The sequence below is a fragment of the Hesperophylax consimilis genome, chromosome 17, assembly GCF_061612785.1.
Source record: "Hesperophylax consimilis isolate HC1 chromosome 17, BYU_Hcon_1.0, whole genome shotgun sequence".
In the NCBI taxonomy this organism is placed as follows: domain Eukaryota; kingdom Metazoa; phylum Arthropoda; class Insecta; order Trichoptera; family Limnephilidae; genus Hesperophylax; species Hesperophylax consimilis.
Window position 1 is genome coordinate 12,268,550 of NC_142852.1, and position 24,125 is coordinate 12,292,674.

At 35.2% G+C, this 24,125-nt stretch overlaps 1 protein-coding gene across 1 annotated transcript; it reads right to left on the reverse strand.

Annotated features, from left to right (window-relative positions):
* Nucleotides 1-4,615: 4,615 nt before the first annotated feature.
* LOC149415998 (uncharacterized) lies at nucleotides 4,616-5,922 on the reverse strand. Its single transcript, XM_089641839.1, has one exon. The coding sequence runs from the start codon at nucleotides 5,912-5,914 to the stop codon at nucleotides 4,616-4,618; it is 1,299 nt and encodes a 432-aa protein (XP_089497965.1). The 5' UTR covers nucleotides 5,915-5,922.
* Between the last annotated feature and the right edge of the window lie 18,203 nt (nucleotides 5,923-24,125).

The window sequence follows — 24,125 nt, forward strand, 5'->3', positions numbered from 1 at the left end:
ATCAGCATATGCATCTTTAGCTGACTTTTTCGATAGCACGCACAGTTGCACACGAAACACGAAAAAGGTTTTTCTTTACTGTGAGTCAGCATGTGGCTCGTTAGGTCGCTTTTTCGATAAAACACATAGGTGCACACGGAACATGAAAAAGGTTTTTCTCCACTGTGAGTGAGCATGTGGCTCTTTAAATTACCCTTAAGAAAACACGCATAGTTGCACACGGAACATGAAAAAGGTTTTTCTCCACTGTGAATCAGCATGTGCCTCTTCAGCTGACCCTTTTGACAACACGCATAGTTGCACTCGGAACATGAAAAAGGTTTTTTTCCACCATGAGTCAGCATGTGGCCCGTTAGGCGGCTCTTTTTATAACATGCATAGTTGCAAACGGAACATGACAAAGTTTTTTCTCTAACATGGGTGCGTACGTTTATTGCAAAATTTGACTTAAGAGAGGAGTAGTTGTGATGGGGAGGAGTGAATCCTTTTTCCACAAAATGCGTCTGAAGATCTGTCGAAAGATTTGAAAAATAACATGGGTGAATAAGACTCAGTTTAACTTATTTCATAAACTTAGAGTAAATAAGCGAAGTAAGTTCGTAGAAAGGTTAAAAAAATAGGAGAGTCCGAGTCGTTCAAGTTTACAGTGAAAAATTGGTTTTACCTGCTTCCTTGGTAATTCTTCCAAAGCGTTCTAAGAATTCCTCTTTAACATCCGGCAGGTCTATGTCAATTTTCATATAAGTAAGCCCCGCTTCAACTTGTCGGGGTAAGAGATCCGCGTTTATGGTAACTGTCTCCACATTTATGCTTCCTGGAATAAAAAAGTACAATAAATAGAATGAATTTTTGCATGGCCAGGCCTGAAACAAACGGCGCCTGGCGCGAGTTTAATATTGACTGCCCTAACAGTCTAAATTAATACACGCCAAGGCAGTATATCACTGTAATCATTAAAATGATGATTTGTGTTTTTTTGTAGAGCGGTATTTATCAAAAATAATATCAAGGGCGATGTGTTAGGTTAAGTATTCGACGCCCGGAACGAATTGCACCAATTGCGCCCACATAGTGCCAGCGCTGTATCTCGTCAAATTGTTATAAACGAGAATTTTTTTAATTGAAAAATTGCATTTTGATGTCCGTTTCAGGGACCGATTCTTCAAGAAGGAAAAACCTTTCTCTAGAGCACCTGTAGTAGAGAGTTTCGTAGTTTTCGGTCAAAGAGATATTGTTTTTCCAATCAATATTCATGTATTTTTAACGTATTATTCGTGTAATTCACATCATATCCCGGTGTAAATCGAGGAACCGACAACTTATTATGAATAATATAATAAAGTTTAATGAGTGCTGTGTTTTGGTATTTTCCGGCAAGGACGCAGAGTAAGGTAAATACCCAATAAACCTCATATTTTATAAGAGAGGATGTTGTGCACAAGTGTGTCTCCTGTTTGCATGACATTTCTAAAGAGACATTGATTCCGGACATCCGAATTTTAAGTTCTATTTTTGCACGTATGCAATGCAACAAACTGGCTGTCTGAGTACTCTCCGCATATTGCGAGCATTCCTTCGTTACAGCTGGGTGGTCGAAATCTAAATCTGAAAATGCAATTTCACCTCCATCTTCTTCCTGGAGCCCTGGTTCCGTCTTGATGGATATAGTAGCTGGCTTCAGTAGATCCATGGTCTGCTTTGGTAGAGTTTGGTTATTGGTTTAACCCCAAGAATATATCTGAAACAGAACGTTGTTAAAATAAAATAAAATGATAAAAATCCAAAAGTACAATTAAAGCAGGATACATGAATTAAGGCTTAACTCGTTAAATCATTCCTCCTTATGTACCATTTAAAAATTGAATATAACAACCTGCAAATCCTGATACATTGATAAACACCTAACTTTTAAACAGCATATTCAAGATATTAAAGATAAAATAAACCCTTTAATTAGCGTATTAAGCCGGATATCATATCTGTTACCAAATAAAATTAAAAAAAGTCTATATTATAGACTCGTACATTCACATTTAAACTACTTGATTGAAATCTGGGGAAATGCATATGAAACATATATAAATGAACTACTCTTAAAAAAAAAACAAAGTAATCAAAAAGCTATTTCACTTCAAACCTAGAACATCAACAGAAAAATTATTTGTGGAAACAAAACTATTAACATTAAGAACCTTTTTATGAATATAAAACATGTCTCCTTATATGCAAAATAAAAAATAAACTCATACATCCAAATACAGAAATCATTAAAACGTATCAAGTACACAGACACTTTACACGGCAACACGATAAAATACATTTTATTTTGGTTAGGAGGGGAGGAACATATATAATTGCCTCCCAGACGAAATTAAAAATGAAAAAAGTGTAGGTAAATTTAAAAAAAGTTGTTCATTTTTATGCTAAATCAACAAAACAATGATCGGGAATAAAATATTCATGTTATATATTAATGTGTAATCGATTAGTTTTTTCTAGTTAAATAAGTGAAAATGTAATTTTCTTTTTAACTAGAATAAAAAAAACATTAAAAAATGTGGTTTCGCAAAATAACGAAGTCGTAGCCAAAACACATATTTGAAAACCTTAAAGATATGACAACGGTTAAGAGAAACGTTGTTTATCGTGAAAAACTATATTTATATATTTACAATGTTTACCGCCATTCCGCTTTTAACAAAATATCTGTTAACCAAGTGTTTTTTTGCTGTGAAAATTGTAATAAATGTCTTCTAAATACTAATCTAATAATCGGTAGACGTCAAATTGACAGTTTAAACATTCTTCTGTGATAAAACGCCCAATGATTCCCTAACTAAACTGGAATAACGGCAGCTACCAAATAAATAGCGATGAATATAAGAATGAGTACTTACTTTACCAATAACCATCACAGGCGTGGGATAGTAAGTTTAACAGGAAGAAACGGCTGTCGGAGAAGAAAGCACTTGTCAAAAATATTTATAGGTTATGCATAGACAAGAATGAAGTCATAGACAATTATTATAATTTTCATGGCGACCAGATAACTCAAAGAAAAAAACATTTTCATCATGTGACTTTTGAACACATACATATTGTTAACATACATATTCATCATTATATGAGAATTAATCACGGTTATTAATAAGAACGGTTAATATTAAGAACGATCGTAACAGAGAATAATGATATTTAAGAACATTTCATATTCAGCACAATTCGCGAGTCATTTGTCGCGAGTGGTATAGGTCTCGCAAGTTAAGTTGGCTTCATCACAGTACTCACACAGATGCAAAACTTACATACAGCGTGTTTCGATTTAAGATTGAAAAAAAAAACAATTGATGATTATTTCACAATTGAGAACTCTAAGGACGGGTTGTTTCGGAGAATCTGAACAATTCATATCAAATTTCAACGTTAATTTTCAAGTTCTGTGAAAGATTTTTTCAAGTTCTGTTTTTATTTCAGTTTTGTCAAGCAACTAGCCTACAATGATATAAAAACAGAACTTGGATAAGTATTTCACAGAACCCGAAAATGAACGTTGAAATTTGATGAATTGTTCAAATTCTCCGAAACAACCCGTCCTTAGCCAAAGCGTGTTGAAGTCGGTCACATAAAACTTATTTTGTTTTACGACATCGTTATTGAAATATTGAAGTTTATCATTTTTTTTTCTAAACTATTGTGATAATTTTCAGGATTGAATTCAAATGGGTAGGTATTCTTAAAAAAGACAATGGTATTGCTAACAATTCTTAGTCATTTATGTAAGAATGCTGTACATAACAAACTTCCATCGATAATGACCCTAATTCACGGAAATTACGGCAATTGGAATTTATACCTAATTGTTTTTCGGGGAATAATTATTAATCTGACCAGAAATATTTATTTTACAAAGCATGTTTAATGTTAATTTGATATATTTCCTTGAAGTATAATTAACCCACATTTCCAAAATTTTATCGTTTCCTAGAATATTTATTTATCTATTTTAACGAAGGGATGGTTTCTTTATGTCTTTGAAAGAATCGCAAAGATGTGATTTTTTTTACAGGGTCATTTCGGAAAACATCAATAATTGCATTCAGAGTGAATGAGTGGTTTCTTCAGTGAGATCATAAGTAGGAGATTCTTTCCATACCATTTTTCAGAGAACATTTATAATTGTATAATTAGAATGTACACATTTTTAAACCAATATATTTATGACATATGAGTTCCCAATGTTTATATGACTAGATATTTAATTTTAAATAAAGTACTATAATTTTTAGAATTTCTTAAGTAGTAGATTTTACACATTTATAAACCAAGTATATGACAAATGATTTTTTTTTCAAGCTCGTTTTGGAGAACATTAATTTGTTAGTTGTTTCTTTATTTATTTTGTTTTGCGCCCAGAGGGCTTTTACATAAATAATAAAGGCAGTACATATTAACATGATAAAATACTTTAACATGAGAAAAAAATAGTATAAATAAAGTTATGATGGAGATAAAAAGTATATAAATGAAATGAAAATATAAGCAACAAAATTTTTAAGAACAGTGAGATAATATCAATAATCTACGATAAAAACTATCCCACTGGACCTTTAGCATATTAGTCAGAATCATCTAAAAGTTCACCTATACCACTTATTTCCCCACTGATTGAAGATCCCAAAGATGATCCAACGGAGGTATCTTCATCTGATTCCCCAAGATGTATTGTGAATTCATCAGTGTAAGTATCGATCTTGGGTTCTAATTTTTCGTATTTATCCTCTTGTTCCTTGACCTTTCTAAAAATGTCTTTGAATGTCTGGGCATTAATTGCGACAACTTCTTCTCCAAGTAAAGTCTGGACGGAATCCATCGTAAAAGTAACATTCCTGACAGCTACGCGTCCTTTTATTATTCCCCAACAGAGTTCGATTGGGTTCAGCTCCGGGTGGTATGGTGGCAGACGCAATACTGAGTGACCATGCTTTTCCAGCAATTGGTCCAGAATGTATTTCTTGACTCGTATCTTGTGGAGCTTAATAATATCATACAATATTGGTATTGTGTTTTTAATCGGATACGGTATTCCATGCTTTTCCAACCAGGTCAGCATAACTCCTTTTCTTGAACTTGATGTCGGGATCCTTTCGCATTCTTCATTGTGGTATGACGCATTGTCTATAACAAGCACAGATTTTGGTTCCAGATTTGGCAAAACCTTTTCCGTGATCCATTTTCTGTAATTGGCAGAATTCATAGCACCATGGTAGTCGCCAGTCCTCTGATCAGATTTAAATGTTAACAGTGCGTTGGGTACAAAACCATTTTCACTGCATGCATGAAGTATTATTAGACGTTTGCCTTTAGACACAGGAACTTTAGCTCCTTTATTGGAGTTGTCAGTCCACGCACGCGGTGTTGTATGTGTACTATGAATGTATGTTTCATCAGAATACACAATTGGACGTCCGTCATTCCTATATTCTTCTAATTTAGTGAGATATGTGGTACGTTTAAGTCGGATATAATTTTTTTCAATAAGCAACTTTCGGTTTGTTTCTGTTTTTCTCCATCGAAAACCCAAATTGTGAACAACTTTCCTTAACGTAGTTATACACCCTGCGTAGTCGATGTCCCCTTTCAGAACTCTATGAATCTTTTTCATCGTTGGCAAAGACTTATGAACTAAATGAAAATCATACACACATCTTCTAATAACTTCCTTATCGAAATCATCTACATCTGATTTGGTTGATAGTCTGCGTCGTTTCTTCCCTGGTGTGCTGAAGGTTGGTCGTTGAGTTGACGATGATGACGGTTGTGTTTCTGCTTCCTTTGCCACTCCAGTTACGATACGTCGAATACTAGTCTGCGATACTCCAGTTGCCTTAGACGTCAAATCATATAAGTCAGTCATGCTTAAAAATTGACCACCGTTTTTTTTTATTATGCATAAAATAATTAAACACGCGGAATAAAATTTCACGACTTTGTCCATTCAGTGATTTGCCACGTCCCGTTTTGTAACAGGACTCCATGATGTCGTAATAAATATTCACTTGCACACTTTAAAAACACTCTGTAAATCTACTAATTCGAATTAAAAATGATGAAAACTATTTATTATTTCAAATTCAAAAATTGGTAATTATTTCACTTGCGATATGTAGGTGCACGTATGTTTAAATCAAATTACGAACTGAATGAATAGGACACCCCGTAAGTATACCCCGTAACGGTATTGTTAAAACTTGCCTCTCTTCTAACTAGTTACAATAAGTGAGCGTAAGCAAGACAGAGAGCCTTATCGCGTTAGTGGGTGGCGCTTGACGTTCACATAGATAGACCAATACATCAATTCTAAGCATTTTTATTGCTTCCTTCTTTCGTTGCGTTACCTATACCAACTACCAATTTATAAGCGGAAAGCAAGTTTAGCTATTATGTCTTTCAAAATTAAGAACAATTTTATCGATAGCCCATTCCTCTTGGGATGCTATCATTTATATGTACCAGACCACTACAGCCGAAGTCGATACCATGACCTATTCAGAGTACCAAAAGACAAAACCGACGTCCTGGCAAAGTATAGCATGACGTGGGGAGGTGTGCTGTTAAATGAGCTTGCAAAGAATTTGGATGTAAGTGACTGTTCTCTGAATGACTTAAAACAATTATTGAATAGTCACCTAGCTAAATGCTGACATATGTAAAATTGTACTGTAATTGAAAAAAAATATTCTGTTGCACAATAAAAAAAAAATTTCCATACAACACTAAACCAACTGTCACCTTGTTTATGGTCACCGTCATGCCTCCGACTACGTCCGACTAAAGCTTTTTCCAAAATGTGTTCTTCTATCAATTAATTTTCTAATTTGTTTAATAAAATGCTTAATTGGGACGATTCGAAGGGGTATGTCAAAATTTTTCACTTCAAATTCAAGATGTTATTACAGCTGTACTTATTTAAAATTGAATAAAACAAAGTTAGTGAACATTTCCATTTCAGATTAGAAACAATCTGAATATCGTTATATATAGGCATCTCACCTGTGCTATTAACGAATTCACATAAATCAAGTCAGTAACCTGGAAATATTGACATTTACCTTAATGACGTACCGAAATATACAAGACATTTAGATCTGTTCTGGACAGATTAGATATCCACTTAAATAACACGGTATATCATAATTTCATACCAAGAACATTAAAATTGATGCATGAAATACCTAAATTAACTCCACAACTTTGACATATTTTCATTAATTCATTCAAAATCACGTTACAAAACCTAACTGATGATTTTTCGATTTCTTAATAATTGATTTTCAAAATATAATCGTTATCAATTATAAACCTTATCAAATCACCCCCGTGTTGTGGGTTAGTTCTGCCTCAAAGTCTCAACAAAACAGTTCCATTATTTTACCTGTTTAATTATTGATTTGATAAGGGTTATAATTAATTTTAATTATATTTTTATTTGTTTTCCGAGTTTCAGTAGAAAAAATTAACAATGTTGTTTGCAACTAAACAATTTTTTAGCTTAAATGTATTTGTGATATTTTCAAGTAGATTGTTTATTTGTTTTTGACGCTTTTATGTAAATGTTTTGTTTGTGTATTTATTTGCAGGTATCGACACTTGCAGAGAGCCATTTCTTTGTGATTTTCTTTCGACGAGACCAATCCAAGTTACAGTACTGCGCACTTGTCTACAACTTACTGTCCCATAACTTTTTCGTCCATTGACATTGTTTTTAAAATCTTTTGTTTAAATGTGAATATATTCACAAACCTAACAAATCGACAGTCCCGAAAAACAATGTCAGATGTGTAAGTATTGTATTTTTGCAATAAAGCTGTTTAAAGTTTCATTTCTGTATTTTAACTGTTTTTGAAATCAAGAAATTATGTATTTTTGATATATTGGCTATTTATTTAAATGGAGAAATACATTATCGAAAACAATAAAAATTCAGAAACGAAACTTTTAACACCTCTCCTGCCAAACTAAAAATGTGCACATCTGAAATTTTTCTTCGGTACCGTCGAAATGTTGGGGGGCAGACATATTTTCTTTTTTGAAAAACATTTTTAGTAACAATAATTTCATTCGGCATTTTATGATATTACCTAGCATAGAATAAATAATAACAAAAGAAGTGCCTTGTGGGCGTGTTTCGTGATCCAAATATTTGCCTAATCGGTGCCTATATTTTCATACAAACATCTTTCGAAATTCAAATGTGATGGAGATCTACTATGTCAGGCTAGTGTAAGAGAGACGGAATGCTAGGCGGTTGGGCAACATTTTTTTTTTGAATAAAATTTTTTATTTATTTTATATAAAAACATAAATATGTTAATCAAAAAAAAAAAAACTAATTACCTACAATAAATAAAAAAAAATGTTTTCTTTTTAACGTAACTACCATAGACTATTTTTGTTGTTTGTTTTTGGGGTGTTATGCCGTGTTGCGCTAACTCCTTCTTTAGCCGACGTTTCGGACAGCGTTGCAGTGTCCATCATCAGTTAACCCTACGGGCATAAAAGTTAATTTATTGAATAAAAATTAAATATCAATCAATTTATTTTCTATAAATATTATTATTATAATATTTTTTACCGCATTATATAATAAAATAACCAGAATCAGAAAATGGCTACAAGCGCGTCAGGGTCGTCACGTGACGAAAGACTCTTGAAACGTTTAAATGCCAAATTGGCCGCTAATTTTGCATGTTTACAATCAGTCTTCGACAAGATGAAGAAGGTTTCTGATAGTGTTAACAATCGGCAATCTTTTTTATCAGGCGCAAGTACACTAGAAAGAATTCGGTCCGAATTTATAACGCTTCTAGATGAAAAGGTTAATTGTGAACTGGAATTGAACCCAGAAGCAGTCGCTGAATATTCTCAATTAAATGCTTTTGAGGAAATTTTCGGCATTATTAAATATACCGAAGCGAACATGCTGGCCAATCCGGTTGAAAAACCTCGCCGTCAAATTAAATTACCGCCTTTAGAAATAGCGTGCTTTGACGGAAAATTAGAAAATTGGCCTCTTTTCTATGAGACTTATATCTCGGTTATCCATTCAAATAATTCATTGGATAATTCAGAAAAGATGCAGTATCTGATGTCCAAGTTGACGGGAAAAGCTTTAAATATTTGCAAAACTATCACACCTACCGGTACAAATTATCAAGTGATATGGGACGCATTGTGCACCAAATATAATGATCCACGCGTTCTCGCTGAGTCATACTTTGATCGATTGCTGAAAATACCTGCTGTTACTTCGGTTACGCCCGCTTCGCTAGAAAAATTTGCAGATACATACGCGACTAACATTGCCGCACTGAAACAGTTACGAATCAAAGATCTCGCAGAATTTATTTTGCTACAACTGGGCCTTAAACGTCTTGACATAGAGACAGTGAAGGCTTTCGAATCGTCTATTCGGAATGATGAAATTTTCCCGTCCAGCTCTGATTTAATTGATTTTGTGAGAGGACAGCAACGAATCCTTAATCGCGCGCAAATCGCACAACCTACGTCGAGCCGTCTTGGCTCAAATAATAATAATTCCGCAAAGACATTTATTAATGTCGAAAAAGGCGACAATCACTCTGTCGAAATTTGTTTTTGTTGTCAAAGGGGATCGCACCCTTTGTATCAATGCTCTAAATTTAATGGTTTAGAACCACGCGAGCGATTTAATTTAATCAAGTCATCGAATATACGAGTTTGCGTGAACTGCCTCAGTACTAGGCACGGCACAAAAGCGTGCAAATCAAAGAGTACGTGCAAATCATGCACTCTCCACCACCATAGTTTGTTGCATTTCAAACAAACTGATCAGCGAAAACCACAACGAGACCAAATACCGTCTCCCGCGTCGCCAGCAGACGTCGATAATGACGATTCAAATTCTGCAAGCCCGGTATCACTGTGCGTGACAAATTCATTTACTAGAGCAAATACTACTGCACTCTTAGGAACTGCCGTTTGCACTACCCGAGATGCTAAGGGCCAGGTGCAGACAATACGCGCTCTGATAGATAGCGGCTCCCAAAGGGATATTATTACGCGTAAATGCTGTTTACGTTTGAATCTCACGGTGCGATCATCGCAAGGCACTTACGTCACGGGAATAGGCGACTCAAGAAATTTGACAAAGGGCATGACTTGTCTAAAATTATACTCTCGCTACGACGACACTCACTCGTATATGATTGAACCTTATGTAGTAGAAACTATAACTAGTGAGTTGCCTACTGTTAACGTCAACCGCGCCTCGTTGTCGTATCTCGACAATTTGCCCTTAGCAGATAATACTTTCCACACGCCCGGTGAGATTGATATTATCTTGGGATGTGACATGTTTGCTCGCATTTTTAAAGCAAACAAAATATCAGGTTATCCCGGCCAGCCAATTGCTATCGAAACTACTTTGGGCTATCTCATCCTAGGCACTGCTCCAACGATGACTGAAACCCCAAGTATAAACGCCACACCATCATTTTGTACGTTCGCGAAAAATGATGACTTTTGCCTTTCGCGCTTCTTCGAATTGGAAGACATTCCAGACGAGAAGTTTTTAACGCCTGATGAACAGGAATGTGAAGACATTTTTAAACTCACCACTTCCCGTGACACGACAGGTCGTTACATTGTTGCGTTGCCGTTTCGTAACAGTCCTTCTATCCTCGGTGAATCGTTGCCAGCGGCTGAGCGCCGGTTCCGATCTCTCGAACGCCGATTAATAGCTCAACCCGCTATAAAATTAGAGTACGACAAAATATTGCGCGAATACCTACAGAAAGGGTACATTTCGCCTGTCGATAATTCTGACTTACCCCATTACGTCATTCCGCATCATATTGTAGTTCGCGAGGACAAATTAACTACCGAAATCCGCATGGTTCTGGACGCGAGCATGAAATCCGATTCGGGCTACTCGCTCAACGACATTCTACATACCGGTAAGAATTTACAAGGTGATTTGTTTCGGATTATACTTAAGTTCCGATTGTTTGCAGTAGCTATAACCGCCGACATAAAACAAATGTATCTTCAAATTGTAGTGCAAGAAGAATGCCGTCGTTATCAGCGAATACTTTATAGATTTAACAATAGCGACCCTTTACAATTGTTCGAATTTAATCGCGTCACATTCGGCATGTCTTGCAGCCCATTTTTGGCAATGCGTACACTGCGCCAACTCGCGTCGCATGAACGACCTCGTTTTCCACTTGCTGCAAACTTGGTGGAAAATGGCTCTTTCTATATGGACGATTTCGTCACCAGTTGTTCGTCGGTCGAGGAAGCCTCCGAGTTATCGACGGAATTAATTCAGCTGTTCGCTGCTGGAGGATTTGACCTTGTAAAGTTCTCTAGCAATTCTCCTAATCTTTTGTCCACGATTCCTTCAGCGCGTCGTGTTAAGGAACATGTGGAATTTAATCCTGATGAAAACCTAAAAATACTAGGGCTTCATTGGATACCCGCTTCAGATAATTTCGTATTTGTTGTAAACTCCAACGAAAGAATTTGTACTAAACGAAACATTCTCTCGACGATTGCTCGTCTTTGGGATTTGATGGGTTTCGTTGCACCAGTTGTATTATTAGCCAAGCTTATAATTAAGTCTCTTTGGGAATACAAGCTTGATTGGGACGATACTCCTCCTGGAACTGTTGTCACGCTTTGGCGACAGTTTGAAAAAGAATTGCCATTACTGCAATCTATTAAAATTCCTCGTTTTGTAGGAATCGAACACCAATGTATACTAACCCTTATCGGGTTTTCAGACGCAAGTGAACGCGCATTCGGAGGTGTTATTTACTTACATGTTTACTGTCCGAATACTGATAAAACCACAATTAGTTTATTATGTGCCAAATCCAAAGTCGCTCCTGCTAAGACGATTTCACTTGCGCGATTAGAACTATGTGGAGCACTAATACTTGCGCGATTAATGCATACGGTCAGTAATACCTACGCATCAAATTCAAGAGCTCATACGACATTAGCTTTTTGCGACAGCACGGTTGCTCTAGCGTGGATAAATTCACCGCCTGCGAAATGGCAGACCTTCGTTGCCAATCGTGTGTCACAAATACAAAAACACCTGGGGGCTGAATGCTTCTATCATATAAAAGGGAAAGACAATCCCGCCGACTGCCTGTCGCGTGGTCTCACCCCCGCTCAACTCATAGACCATCCGTTATGGTTTAATGGCCCCGCATTCGCTCAATTACCTAAAAATGATTGGCCTTTACAGCGTTTTGATTCGAAATCTGTATCTGATCCACCCGAACTGAAAACTAAAGTTTTGATGTCCGTTCAAAACAATAACCGCCTCAAAACAATTGCTCCACCTTTACTGTGTGCACTAGCTTCTCGTGTTAGTTCATGGCCGAAATTAATTCGGATTGTAATCTATGTTTTTCGTTTCATTAAGAAATTACCGCGAACATTCGAATTAAGTCATATCTTAACTGCAGAAATAGCTGTTATAAAATCAATACAGCAAGAACATTTCTCCGAAGATATAAAGGCAGTCAATGATGGGAAGAAGGTTCGGCGAGCTATTGCAAAATTGAATCCGTTTCTTCATCACGGTATTCTAAGGGTAGGAGGCAGATTAAAAAACGCTGAAATAGAATTTGACAGTCGTCATCCCATTCTATTACCCGCGCGTGATCATGTAGTCGATTTAATAATAGATTACTATCATATAAAGAACCTACATACGGGTCCCACTTTACTCATGTCTCTACTAAGACAGAGATTCTGGATACTTTCATCGCGTAATCTGGTCCGGAAGCGCGTCCATCGGTGCAATACGTGCTTCAAAGTTAAGCCTAAACCACAATTCCCAATAATGGGAGATTTACCCGCTTGTCGCGTCCGCGAAGCTAAGGCTTTTCTACACACAGGTGTTGACTACGCTGGCCCGCTACAAATAATCCCTTATAGACGTCGGGGGGTCCGAAGTCAAAAGGCATACATTTGCATATTTATCTGCCTAGTGACCCGTGCGGTTCATATCGAACTCGCTTCAGATCTTTCCACCGAAGTCTTTCTCAACGCTTTCAAGCGTGTTTTATCTAGACGTGGTCCTGTGAGTGTAATGTACTCCGATAATGGAACGAACTTCGTGGGAGCTAAGTCTCATTTAAACTCTTTATTCGATCTAATAGAGTCTCGTAATTATAAGAAGGAACTCTCAAATAATCTACGGGAAAACCGCATCGAATGGAAAATGAATCCTCCTCAAGCTCCACACTTTGGTGGAATCTGGGAAAGTAACATTAAATGCCTGAAGAGTTATTTAAATAAAATCGTAGGCACCTCTCTACTGACTTACGAAGAGATGCAGACAGTGCTTTCTCAGATTGAAGCAATTTTAAACTCACGTCCGCTGTCGGTACTTAGTGTCACCGATGTTTCAGCTCCGTTACCTTTAACACCCGCGCATTTTTTAACACTTACGCCGTTAAAATCTCTACCCGCCGCTGACTTCTCCAACGAGTCCGTAAACTTACTGCAAAGGAAGCATCTCGTCGATCATCTCGTCCAGACTTTCTGGAACCGCTGGCGTATGGAATATTTAAATACTTTACAATCGCGGCAGAAATGGAACACGAGTTCAAACCCGGTAACGGCAGGCACAATTGTAATGATCAAGTGTGACAATATTGCGCCTCTTCAATGGCCTATTGGCATAATAGTCAACGTATATCCCGGTTTGGACGGAGTGACCCGTGTTGCTGATGTCAAAACGAACACCGGCATATACCGCAGAGCAGTAGTAAAACTCTGCCCTTTACCGTCGCAATAATAGTCCTTGGCAACTTGGTCATCAGATGGTACATCTATGGCCCTCTTTTTTATTTTCTACATTATTCTATTTAATTTAGTTTAAATTTACCGCTGATTAATTTTATTACTAAATTAATACAATAGCATCACATATTAACATTTTTCTGACCTTTTTACAAATTAATACTAATTTTACCGCGTGTTACTACAATTTTGTTCGTTTTAACGTTAAAGCGTACTGACCTTTTTATGGTTTATGGAAGTGGATTCTTTCATCCCCTTCCAGGCGGGGGGCATGGTTGCGCCAATACGCAATAGACATTAATTATAGACACATCTCATGCACACATACACACATACCTGCGACCACTGTACTGAGATAGTATTGTTGTTCCTTTGTTCCTACCTTCCTTCCCATTCCTGCTAATTTATGTGCCCTTTGGTAGTCAGTATGTTGCAATAACCCAAACCGCTAACAATAAACCGCATCCGCTCGAGATCTCGTCTCCCTTATCTTACGAAATTATTATTCGCGACGATATAGTGCAATCCGCTTGTTGTGAAGAAAAGACGGGAAGAAACAAGTGCCCCTTTCCCAATGGTGAGTCCTTCCTGTATCCATACAACAAATATTATCTTATGTGCAGTGGGCATTGCTCAATCATTCAAGGTCCTTCGACAATCATTTTTTACACTAACATAAAAAACAACTACATAACTTCTTACACACCAATATAAAATATAAGAATAAATAAAAATGTAGAATTTGGAAATTTTAAAAGAATTGCATATGTATTGTGAATTGAAGAAATATAATAAAACATTAAAATTTTAAGAATGAAATGGATTAACATAAATGAAGGTATTGCAAGGATTAGAAAGGATACACAAAGAATCTACACATAATTAAAGTAATTTGGATAATAAAAACCTCTCGAACCAATAGTGTAATCAATATAGTTGAAAAAGATGAACAGACAGATAATATATTTTTGAAATAGTAAAATAATCATATAAAATATAAGAATAAATTGAAATTTAGAAATTAGAAATTAGAAATTTTAACAGAATTGCAAAATTATAAATATTTGAAGAATTATAATAAGACACTAAACTTTTAAGAATTAAATGGATTAATATAAATGGAGGTATTTAATGGATTAGAAAATTTATACAAAGAATGTAAACATAATTAAAATAATTTGGAGAGCAAAAACATTTAGAACAGATAGCGTAAATAAAATATTTAAAAATAATTAAAGAAATGAGGATTTTGATGGAATTACATAATTGCAATAGTATAAGTATTAATAAAATAAAAATTAAGTTAAGTAAATGAATATATATACGTTTAGAGAATATAAGTAAGAGATCAGTGCGATTAGAAATTTTGATAAAATTTGGTATGTAAATTGAATTAGCTGTGCTAATTAAAATCACTAAAATTATTGTAATGAATAAAATTAATACGCTGATTGGAGAAATTACATGATTTGTAATAATTTGACGAAGTGAAATAAAGAGCACAGTTAGAATAATAAGAATTAATACATGAGTTATAAGAGTTATATAATGAAATAATTCTATTGCTTGATTAATTTGAATGAGATTCATCAAAATTGAGAATGTTAAAATCATTAAAAAAATACTGTACTTGGATGAATAATCGTGCGTTACTAAAAAATGTAAAAAGATTAGGAGCGTTGACTGGAATAAGGCAATAAGGATTAGAAAAGTCATAATAAATATTATAATGGTAAAAAAAAATGAAATAGTAGGATTATTAAAATGTATAAAACAATTATCATGATTACAATAAGAATAAGTAATTAAATAGTAAAAATTTTCCATAATAATAAGATTGTGATTAATTTTGTGTGAATAGTTTACACCTTTTTAAGTAAGTTTTTTTAAATCATCTACGTGTCTAATATATATTATTTTTTCGTTGGTGTTACGCCTTACCATTATTCTACCCTCCTTATACCAGACGTAGGTATAGTTTTTTTCTTTGGCGCATTTTTTGGTTTGCCATAACAGTTCTTTATGGTAATGGGTGAGTTCTTCTCCAATATATATCGTTGCTTGTGAAAGATGATTTAGGGACGCGTAGTTAATGTTTTTTCTTACCGCAATGAGGTTGTCCCTCAAGCTTTTGTTTCTGAAATGTACGAGCAGCTTAGGGGGGGCATCGGTACGTCTGTCAGGTATTCTTTTTACATCTGTTAAGTCGTTTTTTGTTATCTCCAATCCAGCCGCTGCTGCCACATTTGTGACTATTTCTGTCGCCTGTTCTCCATTTAATTGTTTTATTCCGGCTATCTCTAGATAGTTCAATCGGGATTTGAATTAGTTCAATCGGGATTTGAATTCAAGTTCAGACAGTTTGATTTCGAGGTGTTTTACGATTGCATTTTTATCTTGATGTTCCTTTTTGATTATTTCCATTTCAGTTTCAATTTTTTTATTTTGTAAGAAAGTTTGATCTATTTTTTTCAGTAGTTCGTCATATTGATTACTTATGAATTCAATGCTTTTCTGAGTTTCTGCAGTGATCTTTTCCATTTTAGTGATTATTTATTTTTTAATGTTTTCCATTTTTTTATCAATGTGAAAGATAATTTTTTCCATATTTTTATCATCGAATTCCAGTGCACCTTTTCCTCTTGTAGTTGCCATGCTTGATGTGCTGGGTGATGTTAAATTTGATTATATTTTTTTGTGTACATTTACTTCAATTTTATACCAGAGATTGTGATTATTTATTTTTGTCGTTAATTTAATAGTTCCAGAGATGTCACTTTAGTTCAGGTTTGTAATTAATACCTTAAAATTATTTAAAATTTAACACTATCAGTTTTAGTTGTCGGCACGAGATGGAGTTATACTTAATTATATTAAATAAATATGGGAAGTAAAATAAAATATAATTTTGGTTTGACTGAGGATCGAACACTGCTTCTCGAGATTTTGTTATTTCAAATGAACTACGCTAACCACTTGGCTATGTACCGGATATCGGATAACGAGATTTTTTGCGTGTATAGAGTTCCAATGTGCACTTTTTTATGATAAAATAGTGTTTTTTTTTCAACGGATTTTTTTACTGATTTTTATTATTAGCACTTACACTAGATAGATTTGAGTTTTAAGATGCTTTTTCTCCGCATGCAGATTAGTTTATTAAAGTCTTATTGATACTATATTGCTGTGACACTTTTTAACTTTAAATTGTTGTAGGTTATTTAAAAGTATTAGATTCGGTTTTTAAGTGATATTTTTTCCGCATACATATTACTTGATTAATGTCTAATTAACACTATATTCATGTGATATTATATTCGCTGGTTTCACTTTTATTTTTAAGGTATAGTCGTTGACTTACAGTTGACCGCTCAACTTTTAGGTTAAGTATATTATTGTACCAGGTTTTTATACTGTTAAAGTGACTTTATTTGTTTTAGGAATTCACTGATTCACTCCACTGATTCTATCTTTTGTTTAATATGTTGGTTTAAATGTTATTCTTTAGATTTTACAGGATTTTTGTTGTTAAAATGTGGAGGTATTTTATTCCCTGTTGTTCGCGCAACGCAACTCGATATATGTTATGATTATGGTTGTAGGCTGTACCACTATTGATATAAGGTTCTGGGATTATTCATATCAATGATATTCAGAGATTGATAACTCAGTTTATTGTTAACCGAGTACAAAGATTACGGATACGTGCTTACTAGTTATGAGCTGAAGGAAAAAGAGAGATATCAAACTAAAACATGGGCTTTTATACAACTATAATAATATCTGTCGCGCTGTTCACTGACAGAGTCAAGCACCATGATCAAGGGCGGATCCAGCTTTGGCGCCAGGGGGGGGTCACGTAGTCGTGGTCAAGTTTTTTTTTTAAAGAAAGACAAACATTCCCGGGTTACGAATAACCCAACAATAACTCCTACCACCACCACAGAAAGCCGAAAATGCTTGCTTGTGTTGTGATGGAGGACTTAGGTCCGGTCAGTTACAGTTACAAGAAGTTATAATTTAATTTTGATAATAATATATACAAGTAAAAAGTAGGTATTGTTGGATATGGTAACACTAGGTATATCATTAAGATTGTCTTTTGCTCCGCAAGCCCGGGCGGCGTAGGCTCGTGTAATGTCAATTGTCAACCTATACAGTACAGATTACAATTATTAATCGTGTTCTTATTTCACCACAATATAACATGGTGTCAGGTGTGTCTTCAACATAGTATTGTGTGTAGGAATCTTGCAACTTTTTGAATTTCCTTTTCCTCGTTGTAGTTATTCGCCATCATATATAAAAGAAATGATTGCTTAAAACGTTTCCACTCGCCAACCATATCCGTAGCATTCTGCATTTGCAGAATTTGACTCGACATTATTATTGTAACACTTTGCTTGTCACGACAAAATAGACAAATAATAACAGCTTGTTGACCGTTATTTCTTTGCTTCCTGGTAAAGAATTTGAATCGTTCCACTGTAATATTCACTGTAGGTATGAAGTGTCTATCCAGTCTATCGAAGAGTAGAATAATGCCTTCCAGCGTGCTCTTCTCAATAGTGAGGCCGAATGAATTAAAAATTTGAACTCCTTTAGGACCAATCGTGTGCAGCAAATGTTATTAATAAATGTAAGTACTATACTTCCATATTTAAGAGGAATATAAACGCTGGAAATATTTCGATTCTTGTGCTTTATAAATTTTAAAACCGAGCGCCTTGCACCGTCATATTTTGGCCTGATTTGCACGAGGCAAGTAATTTGAAATAAATATTGTTGCCATGACGCGGTGCTTGCAATACGTAAGAAGCGCCCAGCGAGATCTCCGTTCGCCGATGCTTCCATACGCTTGTTAATACCTTGTTACCTGGTGGATGAATACCGTCCATTCTATTTTGCCAGCAGCGGCCGAGCCGGCAGCGTAGTCAATATTATCGACAATCCTCAAACTATGGGGAACGCTAATAAGAGTAAATATTTATAAAATTTGAATTGATTTTATTTATTTACAATCCAAACAAAAATATTCTGAAAGTGAATTATTAATAAATCTAGTGAACGTTAAACGTCAAATTCAAAAATTCGCCGGATATCAAAGTGTTGCCGTATAAAAAAAAAAATCAGTGTGGAATTTTACAAAATTAAGGGAACATAATCGGAGACGGAACATTTTCATGTAAATCATTCAAAATCCATCATTAAAAATAATACTAAGCATTTCTAAAAAAAATTACTAACGTTTTCGTAATCTTAGTAAAAAAATCTATCCACACACGCCTTCATTTTAATTGATTCTGAAGAATTTGTTACAAATATTAAAAATGTGTCCACTTCCGAAGTTATTAATTCATCATCTAGAAAAATAAAATCTGGTACTTACCGCTAAGTCCGCTAACTTTATAGTTATACACGGGTTATAAAGTTTTAAAATCGTTGAACGTAAAATATATTAATTGTAAGGTATTGTTTTATTAATCTAAAATATAAATAACTTGCATCCCTCGTGCGGCATAATTTTATTTTTTTTAAATTCAATTATAATTTCGCCGAAATAAATTAAAATGTTAGCCTTGGGCAAAACCTCGATGAACGAGGTTGTGTCTCGCCTTAAGAATTGCTTTAGGAAGTATAGGAAGGCTGGTAATTCGCGCGGGCGCGTTAGACCTGTCCAGACCTGTCAAAAAACTTCCGAAAGAATAAGTTCTGTAACTTACTAAAATTACGTTAAGTGACTTTTGGTGTCGTTTACATTGGGAATTTGGCCAAACTCGCCTTCAAGAGCGATTTACAGGAAAAAAACTTACGAGTCTAACCCCAGCCTTAGAACATTAACAAGTAACATTTGAGTTTAAACACACATACACTGGCATAATGAAGAAACTGATTAGATTACTTACCATTTCTTGTAATGAATTGAATTTGCAGCAACAATTTTTAAGAACACTATTACTTATATTGGAACTAATTTTTTTTAACTTAGTAAACAAATAAAAGTAAACACTTTATTAATAAAGTTTAGTCGTTCCGATTGAGGTTAGGTTTTGCTAGACGCTAGACGTTAGTCGAAACAAAGCGCGCGCAAGCGTCACACGTGGTTCCACGAAATGTGTCATAATAATATGAAAGGTGGCGGCCGAAGCGCGCGCCGGTGGCGGTGCGCGGTGACGCGGTAACATTCGAATTTTCGATGCGTTCGTTCCCGAATAATGCGTTTGCCGTCAAACAAAGTATTATATTAAATTAATTAAATATTGAAAGTACTTAAATAAAATTTATATTGTGACAAAAAATATATAAAAACATTATGTTTAACAATTTTAATTAGTGGTCCACCTAGGTCCTGGATGGGCCCAGGACCTAGGTAGTCAAGACCCCCCCTGGGCTGGGATCCAGGGGGGGGGGGGGGTCATGACCACCCTGACCCCCCCCTTGGATCCGCCACTGACCATGATATTATTGAAGAGAGACTTCTGCATTCTCAATGCCACTTGAATTCAAAATTACCAGAATACTGTTGACGTCCAGAGAAAACTGAAGAGCCGTCCTTGAAGAAGTTCCAATTGAAGAAAGATTTCTATATTGTAAGTTAGAGATGGTTGTAATAAATCCAAGGCAAAATGTTTTAATCAAACATTTTTAAAAATCAAAATAAAATTATGAAAATAGCAGATTAGTTTGTTATAATTTTGAATTGACTTACCGAAAACTGCAACCAAGACGGTGGAGAAAAGAAAGAGTGCCCTGAACATTTCTCGACAAATGATGAGAAACTAATGATTTTTCAACTAACCACGTTAGCCTTTTATTCAATCTCCTTATCAATTCACATAAAAAAATAAAAAGTGTCACATGAGAACGTATCACTTCTATGCGTCTCTACCCTGGTTCTAGTATTCAACAGCTCGGCTGAGAAATGATTCTTTGTTTCCTTCATCCTACAACGTGGGTATCTTAGAAACCCAACATTACTACGATCTTTCCGTTTCGGACAGCATTACAGCGTCCATCATCAGGGCAGATGTGGTAAACTAAAATCACCAAGGCAGATGTTTTACACATCTGCCTTGATGATGGATGCTGTTAACGTTTGCTAAAGAAGGAGGTAGCGCAACACGGCATAATTCAAATAAACCACTTTTATACATTTGGCCGTGAAAATCTCAAATTGTATCTGTTTTTTATTTGTTTAAGCGCCCAGAGAACTTTACCATATATTTATTACGAGTATACCGGGTGTCTGAGGGTAAAGTGCGATAACTACGGAAGGTGATATGTATTACTCAAATGTATGTTTTTCCCTTACAAAAATATTTTTCCCGAGAAGATATTTATTTTCTCTCACCAATTTTCAATTTTTTACCTAAAAACAACCTTAAAACGTTGTTCCGAAAAAAAGTTACTATCATGTAGAATCTTTATACCTACTCGGTAAAATACTTCTTTTTCAGAAATTGAAATGACAAATAAATAAAATAATGTAAGTACAGGAGTTAAGAAGATACAGGATACATAAATAAAGAACATAAAAACTGTACATTTTTTGGATAACTTTTCTTTTAATATGTAATATATCATTTAAGAAGAAGATAATACCCATAAATCTAAAAGAAACACGAGTAGGTTCTAGAAATGCAATAAATGCAACGCGCCTCACATTGGAACCTACCAGTAAGACGGCAAATGTACGCCTCATCTACCTATCTATAATGACAGCAAAGCCGCAATCCTACCTACTCGCGATTTGTTCTCGAACGAGTGGTGCATGGTGACATTGCGGTACATAGGTCAGTCTTACAAGTGAGTCAGTCCCATTCAAGCGTCCATGTACAATTAGTGACGATGGGCGGCGACTCTGTCCGCATCAATCCGCAGGTACATACAAGCGTACCGGCCCGCATATGGAAACAAACCTTCATTTGAAAGCAAGAACACGTTTTCATCTCCCTACATATCTTGACTGAAACTGATCTCACATTTATCATCTACCGCGATGTCTTTGAAGATAATCTATAGCACAATGTAAGTAATAAATTAAGTCCTCCGTTGACTTCACAATAGCGGCCTCAATGTCATATATAACATATACTTATTTTTTTATTTAGGAAAAGGCATAATTTATTTATTCTCAAATTAGGGTAACAAATTCAAGAACCCCCGAATTAAGAGTATTAGCTGTTGTTGTTAAGAGTATTACATGTTAACCCTTTCCTTCCTGACGGTACAAATTTGTACCTGTTGATTTCCTGCCTAAAATCTATGCCGCATTATCGTCTATACCTTTGCTAAGCCTGACGATACTTTCTAGTACCGTCTAGCTAGCCAATAACAGCAAAGTATTTGACATACGGCGATTTGGCGCCAAGTAGGGCAAATAATAAGTCTTCGCAACGACGACCGTAATGCGTGGTGACGTGCTGTTGTTTTAGAAAATATTTAAAAATAGTTATTACTTGGTAAGTGCCATTATTGTTTATTACACTTGGAAATTAAGGTTTTTTTTATGTAGTAAATGTGTTTTTAGTGCATAATTCTAGTTATTAGTGTTTGAATAACTCGAAAAATCGTTAAGGACTAATAAGTACCGTCAGTAACTTCTTGTTATACTTTATTTGTTTGAGACATGAGTGAAATTTATTATTTTTATATCGAACAAGTCCACGAATGCATATGAGACAACAATTTTTTTTATTTTTTTTTTGATTTACTAGATTCTTATATGCCTTGAAGAGGTGAATCATTTAAATTTACTGAATTTAAAGTTAATGTTCTTTATACAAATAGAACGGCGTCATATGCGCCTCGCAATTTTTACCTCATGTGGGTATTTTAAAAAAATTTTTTTATACAATCGTCCCGTACAATTTTTTTACGCTTTTTTCAGGTCTTCGAAATGGATATTTCAAAAAATAATGCTTTGATTGAAGCATTACTTTTAGAAGACCTTCCGGATTGCGATGCGAATTCAGATGTGGAGTTGTCTGACGAAGAAAATACATATTGAAAATATGCAACTACATACATCTAGAACGTTTGATCAAATTTTCGAGGAAGCCTTGGAACAATCTTTAGATCAAGCTGAACTTGAGGTTACAAATGAGATCGAAGAAAAAAATGGAGAAGTAAGTCAATGCGCATTACCCTCCGGTTCTTCAGAAACTGTTGCTTTGATACCATCTAAAAAGAAGAAGAATATTGAGCCGAATCGTAAATGGAAAAAACGCGATTTAGAAACATATCTTCCAGAATATTCTACAAATACGGGTGTGGTCGAAGAATTTTTTGCTGGATGTAATACACCCACCGATATTTTTTTAGTTTTCATTGTTGATATTCTGGATATAATTATATATCAAAGTAACTTATATGCAGTCCAACATGATAAGGTCCTCAACCTAAAAAAGGAAGAACTGATGGCTTTTATTGGAATGAACTTTTACATGGCCTACAATACTAGACCTTCATGGACAGATCATTTTTCGTCGGCCCCTGATTTGAACAATCCTTTGGTAAGCAAGACCATGCCCAGAGATAGATTTGCAATTATTTTGTCCAACCTCCATTGCAATGATAACTCTCAACTGCTTCCTAACTGCAAAGACAAACTATACAAAATCAGACCTATAGTTGATGCTTTGAACAAACAATTTCAAGGGTGCTACCACGGAACGAGAGAAGTGAGTGTTGATGAATCAATGATAAAATTCAAGGGAAGGTCAGTCTTGAAACAATATCTTCCGATGAAACCAATAAAGAGAGGCTATAAGCTATGGTGTCTGGCTGACCAAAGAGGTTTTATAAAAAAATTCATGATTTATCAAGGAAAAGACGAAGTAATGAATGCAAAATTTTCCGATTTTACTTTAGGAGAAAGAGTGGTTTTGGAATTGACAGAATCTGACTGGGGGAAGGATAAAGTAGTTTACTTCGACAATTTTTTTACATCGGTAGCTCTACTGGAGAAACTGAAGACTGAAAGAACTTACTGATGTGGAACAATGAGGGTTAATCGTAAGGGTGTACCCAACAATCTGTTAGCTGACTCTAAATTGAAACGTGGAGAATGTGACTATCGATTTTCTAGTTTGGGCATCGGGTTTTGGAAATGGAAGGACAACAAAGTCGTAAACATTGCTTCGAATTTTCATGGCAACGAAGAAGAAACTGTAACTCGCAAAGAAAAAAATGGATCCAAATCGACAGTATCTTGTCCAAAATCTATCAAAGACTACAACTCTTACATGGGCGGTGTAGAT

Bases quoted from the DNA above. Each gene is read 5' to 3' on its own strand.
- LOC149415998 (XM_089641839.1), bottom strand. From the start codon at position 5,914: ATGACTGACTTATATGATTTGACGTCTAAGGCAACTGGAGTATCGCAG.